Genomic DNA, 12,168 nt, shown 5'->3' with positions numbered 1-12,168 from the left:
GGCCTTACCTGCTAAAGTAAAAAAAAATTAACCCGTAAAAACAAAGTTTTTCACTATAAATCTTTTATATGCGTGGCGGCTAGAGTCCTCTCGTCCTCTGGCTTGAGATGGCTGCCACCTATGGGTCAGATGATTGCCTGCCACCATTAAGCAATTGGTAATTAAATATAATTATTTTTTTCCTAAAAAGTGTAAAATTTTGGAAAAAAATTTTCACGAAATTAATTGTCACGCACAACGAGTCTGTGTGCAAAATGTCAGCTCGATTGGATCACGGGAAGTGGGTTAAAAAACGACCGAAAGATTTGCACGGTCGTAAGCGCGCAAGCAAGCAAGCAAGTGAACTTAATATAAAGGATTTAAAAACAGTTTAGTTTGGTAAGATAAAAACGAGTTTAGTTTTACGGGTGACCGTCAGAGCCAGGCCGGCCCGGGTTGGCGGCGGGGCAGGGGGGCCGCTCGCCGGCGGTGTCGGCGGCCGCGGCGGCGAGTGACGGCGCTTCGCGGTGTCGCCTTCGCAGCAGGAGAAGGCCGGTGGTCGGCGTGCGCCCGGGCGCCAGTCGTCGCGCATCCTCGAGTGGCTGGGCATCGGCGGCTCCGTGGCGGAGGCGGCGCTGTCCGTGGAGACGCTGCTGGAGGAATCCGACGACGTCATCGAGGAGACCTCCACCGACCCGTCGGGTAAAACTCTTTGTCTTCTTGGTTCTTTCGGTAAAGTCGCCACGTAGAAGGGAAGTAATAAAATAATAAAAATAAAACATAATAAAACAATTCTCACGACGTTTCGGCCACAACGCAAGCAGCTGTCCTCAGGTGAAGACCAGGTCTGTCGAGGCGACAGCGTCTGAATGAAACAGCACACGTGCTTGGAGCATATATATAAGCTGGGTTGGAAGGGGGGAAAAGAGCGCCTTGACAAAAGAATATGCATATCAAGAGGCATTAAATATGCTAAATGCCTCTTGATATGCATATTCTTATTTTATTACTTCCCTTCTACGTGACTTTACCGAAAGAACCAAGAAGATGAATCCCTGCAGTCACGAAAGCTTTAAATCGAAAAATAAAACTCTTTGATTACGACGTTTTTTTTTAAATCAAAATCGGAGCCACTATTTCGACAGGCTGAGTTAAATATATTTTTATTATAGCGCGCACGATGTTTTTTTTTAAACCACTCTCGAAGAGACGGAGGAACCACAGAAAGCAGACACGGGGCGAGCAGGCGCAAACAACTTGCCCAAGATCTGCGGTCCTCGATATATGAAGGTGTCATCGGCCAATCCGTGTTTACACGTGTGGGAGGGACACCGCAGTGTTTATTGCTGCTCTTCATTCTCCCGGCGAGCCAGGGTCTGGCACCCCAACGCCCACGGGAAGGAAGTTTCACGACCTTTGAACGATCCACAAACGGTCGCTGTCTCCGCAGTGCGAGATTACGGGTGCGCATAGCCACCACCTAAGAACTCAAATTTAATGTTGAGTTTTTTTTTTCGTGTCGTCATTGGTGACTGGGTTAGGATTGGGATCTCGCAAGACTTGAGGACCCAGTTTAACCACAGGTGGCTGCCCAGATTTAGAACCCACGATCTCAGTGGTACCAGCTCAGTGCTCCGATCCCCAATTCACCGGCCACGTCTCATCCGACTACCGCGTAAGTTTCGCTCCGCGTTGCTGAGAAATCTCCGAGCGCGTGGCGCGAAACGTCGGACATCATGCCAAACAATACACGGTGAAAGCGGAAAACACATCCGAGAGCTGAACCTCTCATTCTCTTTCCTAAACATTCACACCTGAACTGCTGCCTAATTCTTTAGTTGCATGCCACCATGTTATGTTTGTCTTTTCTCTTTCCCCTCCAATCAGACGATGAAGGCGAGTGGATGGGCAGCGGTCACCTGCTCGCCAGCGAAAAGCACGGAGCGGCAGCGGCAACGGCGGCTGCGGCGGCAGCGGCAGCGACGAAGGCCGATAAACACGGCCGTGGCGGCACCAGAAGGGAGCGGCCGCCTCCCACGGAGCACAGGGAGCGGCCGCACGAGAGGGGCGACCGGCCACCCGGGAGGAGCGACGAGCGCAGGAGGGAAGCCGTCGCCACCGAGGACGGCATCGGCGTGAGCGACGGCAGTGACGAGGGCGACCTGATCCGCGTGTCGGGCGAGGCGGAGCTCATCCAGGACTCGCGGTTGATGGAGGACGACATGGAGGCTGCCAGGGGCCGCGGGGTCGACGGCGAGGCCCAGTGGCTCGCTCAGCTGCAGCGGAACATCATGGCCATGTCCCTGCAGGACGACGAGCAGGGGGCGCAGCAAGCGGAGCAGAAGCACAGGGCCCGGGACGGCGGCGGGTGGCAGGTAAGGCGCAGGTCGAACGCGCGTCTCGCGTTCGTGCCGCTACGATATCACGAAGCCCGAATCCCGGCGTCGCTCGCCGCCGGCGTCGTCGCGTCTCTCCGCTGACGTGCACGGGGGGTTCGGGGGTGGGGGGGTGCGTGCGCAGGTGGTGTGCAACCCCAAGCGCCAGCGGCACGCGGCGCGGAGGGAGCTGCGGAAGACGAGCTGCATGACGCAGGAGGAGGAGGCCAACGTGCACGACATCTGGGCCCTGACGCTGCCGCAGCGCTGGCAGCTCTACAGGTGCGCCCCAGGCAGGGAGCGCGCCGGTGCCCGTCGTCTAGAGGGAGGGGACGTTCAATCAAACCGTCCCGTAATCATTATTTTATTGGGAAGCCACTGGAGCCGTGCACATTTAAATTGAAAACTCATTTCTTTAGAACCGCTTTTTGTGTTTCGTTTGTTGTCCTTCCCCCGCACCTCCGATTAGTACGGTTGGCTACGTACGGTACGGAAGAAATGCAACATACATAGTACATCATCGTCGTCATCGTCGTCATCATCAGCATCAGCCAGCGCCATCTCATTCCACTGGATTTACTTCCCTAAACGTTGTACACATTTTATGGACTCTTTCGGGATGAAATAATGAATTCAATCCCTTTAACCCAACGTGAATGCCTTTGTTATCGGTAGCTATTATTAACATAACTAATTATCACGTTAAATAGCAACAATACAAATTCAAATAAATTCTTAGCTTTAACCGTGACCATGAATTGTGACAATTAATTAAATCTCGGACATGGAGGCGAATCTTTCTACGTCTGGTGATTGTGCTGGAACCATGCAGCCCACTGCGATCTGGGCGTTGTTATTGCACCACGGGAAAAGAGTCTCGGGTTGTTTAAAACTTCGCCTCGAAACATTCTTTCCATGATGAGCGTATATGGACACACGGACATTGTATTTGTCGGGCAAAACATAGAGAGCTTCCCAGGAATAATGCCAACGTTGGGCCAACGTTGGCATGCAGTGAGAACCGCTGAACCGATGGCGGTCCAACGATGACAAGAACCTTCCACGTTGTCTGGGTTATTGGTGCCCTTCGCAATTTCATCGATGGGAACATGAATGCGATTACATCACAACATTGCGGTGACACGGCCAAGCGGTGGGTGGCATGTATTGCCGCTCGTTGCAGAGATTTTCTGCCCGAGACCCCAGGAGGTCATTGGGTTCGATCCCGAGCCTGGCGCCCATATAATTGGAGTTGGCGTGTTCTCCCTGTGGTCGCGTGGATTTTTCTCCGGTTTTTCCCACCACGTTTTGAATCGATGTGCGTTTAGAATGTTTGGCTGCTACACGTTTCCACGTGATAAGAAACTTCGTCGAGCTATCATTTGATGCTAGGTCGCTTCCGAAAAAAAGCTACTTAGCTCAGTGGGCTTTACCTGGTCAAATAAAAGTTTATTGAATTCTGAGCGTGTATTAACCTTAAAATGACACACCGTCTCCAACACATTGGACGTTAAAGATCCCGTGTCGCTTTCCGACAAAGAGGAGGTCACGTGTACCGGCGTCATGGTCCAAATTTGCGTACATTTTTTAATTACTCACAAACTACTTAATCGGGAAAAGGCAAAGCAATCATCAACCGCCCCCCCCGCCACCCGGCACGACACTTAGCAGGACCCCCCCCCCCCCCCTGCTGAAAAAACAGGAGCGTCGAGACTTACCGAGGCTTTCCCAAGTTCACAGACGCCATTGATCGTCGCCAAAACTCCGTCAGACCAAAACGCTCCGCCCCCCGCCCCCCTTGCCCGCCCACGGGGGCTGTGACGCGGCGGCGAGCAGGCGCTGGGTGCAAAAGTACCAGGCGGAGATCCGCTGGCAGATCCAGACCCACGAGAGCGAGTACCAGACGGGCGCCGAGAGGCTCGCGGATGTGCGGGAGGAGGAGGAGCTCGCCATCCTGCGGCAGGCCCGCGTCATCGGCATGACCACCACCGGTACGCGGGCCCCCCCCCCCCCCCCTGCACCGTGAAGTCACGACAACCGCAAGCCCGACGTGAAGGCGCAGCGCTGCCGATTTCATCAACAGCGGATTTTTGTTCGAACGCTTGGGCAGTTGTTTTGTGCACAAAGTCTTTTGTTCTTTCAAAGATAATGTGCTGATCAATGGAGCTGGACAGGCTTTGATGAGTCTGTGTGTGCCAGTGGAGTGGTAGTGCAGTGGGATGATGTGTGGAGTGGTAGTGCAGTGGGATGATGTGTGGAGTGGTAGTGCAGTGTGGTTCACAACGTTGTGCTACGTTCCCAGCAACGTGGGTTCGATCCCCGGTCACGGACACCAAGAGTGGCCAAGTAGTCTCCGAACCCATCCTTGGCTTCCCCTTAGGCGAACTAAAATAATTCCCGGTGCAGTGTGTAAACAACAGCACCGGTGAGACCGGCAGTGGTGCTGACCACAACACAACAACACCTCCTCTTCACGTGCCGATCCAGCCTTTGCTCGGCACACCTTGCTCTAGCCGCCCGTGCGTCTATACAGGCTACCTTTGCCTTTGTGCGCGACCGCCAGGCGCGGCCAAGTACCGGCACACGCTGCAGAAGATCCGGCCTCGCATCGTCATCGTGGAGGAGGCGGCCGAGGTTCTAGAGGCGCACATCGTGACCACGCTGAGCCCCGGCTGCCAGCACCTGATCCTCATCGGAGACCACCAGCAGGTAGCGGCGCATTCACCCGGCCTCGCGGTCATCCTCGCGGCAGCCGCTTTTGTCTGACCGTCGAAACAAAGACGGCGGTCACCGCACCGCGCTGCGCTTTCAGATGCGCTTCTGCGGCCGTCCGGAACGCGCTCTTCCTTGCCGATATTAGGAAGCCACTGGAGCTATGCACTTTCAAATGGTCATCTAGATTGAAAACTAATTTATTTAGAACTGCTTTTTTGTGTTTAGTTTGTTGTCCTTCACCCGCACCTCCGATTAGCAGGGTTGGCTACGTACGGTGCGAAAGAAATTCAACGCACGTATATGCGTACAGTCACCGCAGCTTCTGTCGCTATTACCACCAACAGGTCCATCACTAACACCACCGACACCACCTCCATCACCAACACCGTCGACACACCCTCCATCACCAACAGCACCACCACCACTCCACCAGTGCCGCCACCTCCGTCGACCACCAAGAACCACCACTCTTACCATCTTCATCACCGACACCACAAACGCCACCTCCATCGCCAATACCCCCACCGACATCAACTCCATCGCCAACACGACAGCAACCAACAATTACCGTCCACCCACTTCCTGCTTCAAGATCACCATTCCCAGGTGTACAATGGTATGGCTTCTTCTAGAGCCGATCCCACGTGGCGCTCACTGCTCCGGGAACGCATCTTGAAGCGCTAAGCGAGGTCTGCCTGTGATCGCACCCTGCTAAGGTTGCTCCGTTGTCGTTGTCCGGTGGCGTGCGTTGTGACGACCGCAGCTGCGTCCGAGTGCCACGGTGTACGAGCTCGCCACGCACTTCCACCTCGAGGTGTCTCTCTTCGAACGCCTCGTGCGCAACGGCCTGCCCTTCGTGAAGCTGCAGTACCAGGTGACACATCGTCATCATCATCATCATCACAATTATCACGACACTAATAATTAATCATTCGTGTCTGATTTAGCGCCCCTAAAACCAGGGCATCTCAGGTCCATTTACGTGCGATAAAAAGTAACAGATTTAAAAAAAACTAATCTTAAGAACGGGCACTTCCAAAACCATCATCAGCCATGATCTATCCACTGCTGGGTGAAGATCTTCCCAAGCCGTCACAGTCTTTCGCGGTCTCACGATCCGCCTGGCTGCTGCAAGTGCACCGATTGCATTGCTCCGTCTCAGCGGTGCTCATGCTCACGAGCTTGTTCTGTACCCAAGCAGGGAAGAGCAATGTAGTCACACACACAGACACGTACGTAACGAACACACGAGACGGTGAAAGATGATCTTGCATACGCATGGATTCTGTATCGCTTTACCAACTTGCACAAGTCCTCGGAGAAGCATTTCATTCAAAATCGCAACAAGATGACGTCGCGAATCGACGTCACGGGGAGGCGTCTCAACACGCATTTGCGTGCAACATCGTCACCTTGGCCGATCAGGCTTGTCTATATTGAGCACTTGGTGAATTCATCGGCATCATCAGTCGCGTCATGCTGGGCGTGACCTACAGGGGGTTTCCTGCCTTCGGGAGGGCAGGATGTCGGGGTGGCCACCATTTTCCAAGGGGCCACGAGCAATCGACGATGTCAAAAGTTGCCGTTGACAATCCTTTACTCGATTAATCGACGAATCGTCCCAGCTCTGGTAACACCGCGAGCTGAACATCGCGACTCCGCTCCCTCCCACATCCCACACCCCCTCCCCTCCCTCCCACATTCCACATCCCACACACCCCTCGCCTCCCCTCCCCTCCCTCCCACATCCCACACCCCTCCCCTCCACTCTCACAGCACCGCATGCGGCCGGAGATCGCGCGGCTCCTGGTGCCGCACATCTACACGGAGCTACGGGACCACCCGTCCGTGCTGGAATACGAGGACATCAAGGTGAGTTCTGTCCTTGTGTCACGATTCCTTTCTCCCACCTCTCCCCCCCCCACCCGCAGGTTTAAAACTCGTCTCGGCATTCCAGTGACATTGGCTTTGCCATCCGATTGGCATCAAAGCGGCACTTTTGTGCCCATGCTCAATCGTAAGCTCCGTGTTATAATATCGCTACGTGGGTATTGGAAATTATAGTTGGTAAATTCTACAATTAAGGTGGTGGCGCTCGTGCCCGTTAATGTCGATGACGACGATGATGATGGTGGTGCAATTATGGTCATGATGATAATGATAGTGATGCGGATGATGTACCTGTACTAACGCATGCGCATGCGGTGAGTGGTAGTGTCATGGTCAGCACACTTCGCTACGATCCCGGCAACTTGAGTTCAAAATTCCTGGCTGTGGCCAATTTCGGTGGCAAATATCCGAAGTCAACTCGGCCTTCCATGAGTACCCGGTAAAGCGTGTAATCACCAGCATTGGGGAAACGGGAACATCCGGTCGTGACGCTTGCCATGCCACCCCTTGGTCCGTGCGCCGCTCCGGCCTTGACCGGTGCTCGCTATCAGCGCGCGCGTCCACCGCCCCCCTCACCAAAGGGGGGTAACGCTTCGTCTCTTGCACCCGCGCAGGGCATGGGCACCAACCTGTACTTCGTGGAGCACTCCGAGCTGGAGGAGGAGGTGGCCGACTCGAGGAGCCGCCACAACCGCCACGAGGCGCGCTTCGTGGTGGCGCTGTGCCGCTACCTCATCCTGCAGGGCTACCGCCCGGCGCAGATCACCGTGCTCACCATGTACGCCGGCCAGCTGCTTGCGCTGCGCCGGATGATGCCGCGCGACCCCTTCCAGGGCGTGCGCGTGTGCGTCGTCGACAAGTACCAGGGCGAGGAGAACGACATCGTGCTGCTGTCGCTCGTGCGTAGCAACGCCGAGGGCCGCCCGGGTTTCCTGCGCAACGAGAACCGCGCGTGCGTGGCGCTGTCGCGCGCCAAGCGGGGCCTCTACGTCGTGGGCAACGCCGCGATGCTGGCGGCCACAGTGCCGCTGTGGGCGCGCCTCCTGCGGGCCCTGCGCTCCGAGGGCCGCGCGGGCGAGGGCCTGCTGCTGCGCTGCCAGGCGCACCCGGACCGCGAGGTCGTGGCGGCGCGCGACTGCGACTTCCGGCGCGCGCCCGAGGGCGGCTGCACGCTGCCGTGCGAGTTCCGCCTGCAGTGCGGCCACGTGTGCACGCGCGCCTGCCACCCGTACGACCCTGAGCACGTCGAGTTCCTGTGCCTCAAGCCCTGCCAGAAGGTGCTGTGCGCCCTCGGCCACCGCTGCCCCAAGGCCTGCTGGGAGAAGTGCGGCGAGTGCGAGGTGCCGCTCGAGAAGAAGATCCCGCGCTGCGGCCACGCTCAGCGCGTGCCCTGCCACGTGCCGCCGGAGGAGTTCGCGTGCCAGGTGCCCTGCCGCAAGACGCTGCGCTGCGGCCACCGCTGCCGCCGGGCGTGCGGCGTCGCCTGCGAGAGCAAGTGCAAGGAGACGGTGGAGGCCGAGCTGCCGTGCGCCCACCGCAAGGAGGTGGCGTGCCACGCCGACCCGGCCGCCGTCGCGTGCTACGCGCCGTGCCCCGCCGCGCTCGACTGCGGCCACCCGTGCCGCGGCAGCTGCTGCGAGTGCCACGAGCAGCGCTTCCACAAGGAGTGCGCCCAGCCGTGCCAGCGGGCGCTCGTGTGCGGCCACCGCTGCCGCGAGCCCTGCACGCGCGACTGCCCGCCCTGCGCGCTGCCCTGCGAGAACCGCTGCGTGCACAGCCGGTGCCGGCGCCCGTGCGGGGAGACGTGCGCGCCCTGCGTGGAGCCGTGCGAGTGGCGCTGCCCGCACCGCGCCTGCGGCCGCCTGTGCCACGAGCCGTGCGACCGAGGGCCGTGCGACCGCCCCTGCGAGCTGCCGCTGCGCTGCGGCCACCCCTGCGCGGGCCTCTGCGGCGAGCCGTGCCCCGACAAGTGCCGCGCGTGCGACGGCGCCGAGCTCGCCGAGATCTTCTTCGGCAGCGAGGACGAGCCCTCGGCCCGCTTCGTGCAGCTCGAGGACTGCAAGCACGTGCTCGAGGCGTCCGGCCTGGACCGCTGGATGTCCCAGGACGAGGAGGGCAAGGAGGGCGACGCCACGTCCATCCGGCTCAAGGTCTGCCCCAAGTGCCGCACGCCCATCCGGCGGAACCTGCGCTACGGCAACGTCGTCAAGAAGACGCTGCGCGACATCGAGGAGGTGAAGAGGAGGATGCGCGGCGGCGACAAGTCGGCCACGCGCGGCCAGATCGTCCTCCTGCAGGACAAGTTCAGGAGGAACCACAGCATGATCCTGTACTACTACAAGGAGACCAACAAGCTGCAGGAGATGCTGGACGGCAACGACGCCTCGCCGTCGCGGCTGCACACGCTCGAGAACGTCATCGTCATGTTCCAGAAGGTGACCGAGCTGAAGCTGCAGCTCGAGACGCACAGCGTGGCCGCCGCCGAGCGGAGCCGACGGGTGGACGGGCGGCTCAAGGAGTTCCTCGGGTGGCTCGTGCAGCCGCGCAGCCGCCTGGGCGAGCAGGAGCTGCGGGACCTGCAGACGGAGCTGCTGCGGCTCACGATGCTCGCAGAGCTGTGGTGCCGCTACCAGCGCGTGGCCGCGGCCGGCGCCGGCGGCAGCGGCGGCGGCGTCGTCGCGGGGACCCTGGCGGACGCCCAGGACGCGCTGCGGCTGCTGGAGGCGCGCGGGAGGTTCTCGGCCGAGCGAGAGGCGGCCGTCAAGGCGCTCATGGCCAGGGTGCGCCAGCGGCTGCCGCTGTCGGGGCTCGGCGTGTCGGAGGGCGAGCGCGTGGACATCGTCAAGGCCATGGGATTGGCTCAGGTTGGTTCGATCCGCCGTGGGCCGTCCACCGCCAGACGGCCTCCCGAAATCACCGCCGTCGCTCACGATCCTGCGATGTATTCATCCAGCTACGAGCCGCACGCAGATATACATCTTCATTACCCGCCACTCTTTATCATTGCTGACCAGTGGCCGTTGTATGAGAATACTGCGGTGTTGGCGCCAACCTGTAATCCGGCACTGTGGAGGTGAGGGTTGGTGTCTCTCACGAAAGTTGTGAAAGTCCTTTCTCGAGGTGCAGTATACCCCAGCTTGCCAAGAGAAGGCCGCACGAAACCTGTGCACTCATCTCGCTGTTCCATCTGTACGGGATAGGCTGCTGCCCCCTCGCATGCGTAATTGATTACGCCGGCTTCCTACCACACGTATGGACACTCATTGACCGGATGAAAGCATCTTAATATGTGGAGGACTGCAGAGCTTGGGCAATTGTTGACCGCCGTCCCGCTAGCCTGTGGCTTCTCACACCTCTGCGCGCGCGTGTGATGCGTTGCGAGGTGAAATTTGCATGAATAACGCGACGTGAACTGTAAACCAAACGAAACATTGCGAGCGAATATTGTGGACAAACGATTTAAAATGGGGCACGTGTGTCATGCATTCCTATGACCAATTCATCGGCATGCATATCCGATCTTGTCAGATGTCAGAAGCCAAGTCAGTGTGGGGCTGGGAAGTGCTTGGATGGGCGACCACTGTGCCTAAAACAAAAGGTGTTGCAGGCTTCTGTGCAGATATGTTTGTGAGCAGTGCAGCAAAATCCGTTGCTGTACTGTACTATACGCCAACGTCTATGCCCCCCCCCACCTTCACCAACCCACAACACGGTGAAGTGTGCTCGCCAGATGTCCCTCTAGTGGAGGGCCTGGACGAAATTCGGCTCAAGAAAGCCCTCTGTAGAGTGTAACTTGGCCTACTCTTTCACACCGACCAGACGCCTTGACAGAGATTGGGAGCACCAACACTTTATCCCGCCACATGCAGCGTGACCATCGATCAACTGTTGCGTGCCCATTTATACTGCCGGGCGGACGGAGGCGGGGAGGGGAGATTTAGGAAACTTGCGCTACCGTTTCAACCGCCACACCCCGGGGGAGATGGCGAGTCCCGTGTGCGAACCGCTACAACCACTTGCGGCATCCCGGCATTTTCACCTACGGGAACCCCAATGCACCTTAAAAACCACACACACACACGAAAAGAGCTCGCGCGCTCAGCTACCCCGCCGATCGACTAACTACCGAGCGCTCTCTCTCCACTCCCCCCCCCACCCACCCCAACGACACCACCACCACCACCAGGGCCACTGGTTCAAGTGCTCGCGGGGCCACGTGTACGCCATCGGGGAGTGCGGCGGCGCCATGGAGCGAGCGCACTGCCCCGAGTGCGGCGACGTCATCGGTGGCGTCAACCACCTGCTGGAGCGAGGCAACGCCCTCGCCTCCGAGATGGACGGCGCCCGCCACGCCGCCTGGTCCGACACCGCCAACGACATGATGAACTACCGCGACCTGCTGCGCCTGCAGTTCCAGTGATGCACCGGCGGGAGTGGTGGCGGGGTGGGGGGGGGGGGGAGAGTTCGGGGGGCGGAAGGGAGGGAGAGAAGGACGAGCGGAGAGCGGAGGTCATGAGGTCATGGGGGCGAAGGGCGTAGAAGAGAATTGGGGCGAAAGGATAAGTTGGCCAATGAAGAGATAGTGAAGTATACACCAGCGCCAAGGAGCCGACGCGTGCTAAGACGGGCGCGGCTTATCCGTATCGAGAGCTTTCTCCCCCCAGTGTGACGCCGCACCAAACACTCGTCTTCAGGCCAGGCGGATGCTAGGGGAGGCAGAAGTCATGGGGTTCAGGGCAATGGGCGTAGGGTGTGGGCTCGAGTGGCATAGACACTCCCGCAACGTTTGGTGCTCAGTCTTGGTTCTTAAATGTTATTATCTGTTATTTGTCATTTTTCTACAATGCAAAAAAATAATCCTACACATATGAACTTAATAACAATAAAATACTTGCGAGCGACAATTTAATATGGGGAAGTCACCGATGGCCATGTTTTCATGAACTCAAACGTTATTTCCGTAGGCGGGAGGGAATTTTCATCTTTTCGTTTTTAGATGGTTTATTGGTATAGATTTATTTTTCAGAGTTGTGAGAGCACGGTTAACGTTTATTCATCCGTATTTATTCAGGATGGCGGTGCAACCAGCAGAGATCGACTACGTAGTGGCGCGTGAATTAAGACTTTTACACTGGTGACAAACCAAAAGAAACGCAGCAAAATAAAATGCGAGAAGCATCAAAGGACCCTTTACATGTCAGTCACAGTG

At 57.7% G+C, this 12,168-nt stretch overlaps 1 protein-coding gene across 1 annotated transcript in view; it reads left to right on the top strand.

The window, feature by feature from the left end:
- ZNFX1 (zinc finger NFX1-type containing 1) overlaps nucleotides 1-11,397 on the top strand; it is a 35,224-nt gene extending 23,827 nt beyond the window's left edge. Inside the window, exons 8-16 of the mRNA XM_078601865.1 lie at nucleotides 522-681; nucleotides 1,867-2,354; nucleotides 2,500-2,636; nucleotides 4,191-4,345; nucleotides 4,918-5,063; nucleotides 5,833-5,943; nucleotides 6,846-6,941; nucleotides 7,574-9,823; nucleotides 11,146-11,397. Of these exons, the coding sequence (XP_078457991.1) occupies nucleotides 522-681; nucleotides 1,867-2,354; nucleotides 2,500-2,636; nucleotides 4,191-4,345; nucleotides 4,918-5,063; nucleotides 5,833-5,943; nucleotides 6,846-6,941; nucleotides 7,574-9,823; nucleotides 11,146-11,379 (3,777 nt within the window). The 3' untranslated portion in view covers nucleotides 11,380-11,397. The remainder of the gene's footprint in view (nucleotides 1-521; nucleotides 682-1,866; nucleotides 2,355-2,499; nucleotides 2,637-4,190; nucleotides 4,346-4,917; nucleotides 5,064-5,832; nucleotides 5,944-6,845; nucleotides 6,942-7,573; nucleotides 9,824-11,145) is intronic.
- Nucleotides 11,398-12,168: the final 771 nt, after the last annotated feature.

The sequence above is a fragment of the Lampetra planeri genome, chromosome 17 (genome assembly GCF_965212315.1).
Source record: "Lampetra planeri chromosome 17, kcLamPlan1.2.h2, whole genome shotgun sequence".
Taxonomy (NCBI): Eukaryota; Metazoa; Chordata; class Hyperoartia; order Petromyzontiformes; family Petromyzontidae; genus Lampetra; species Lampetra planeri.
Note: the sequence above shows the minus strand (reverse complement) of the source record. Positions and strands in the feature narration are given on the sequence as shown.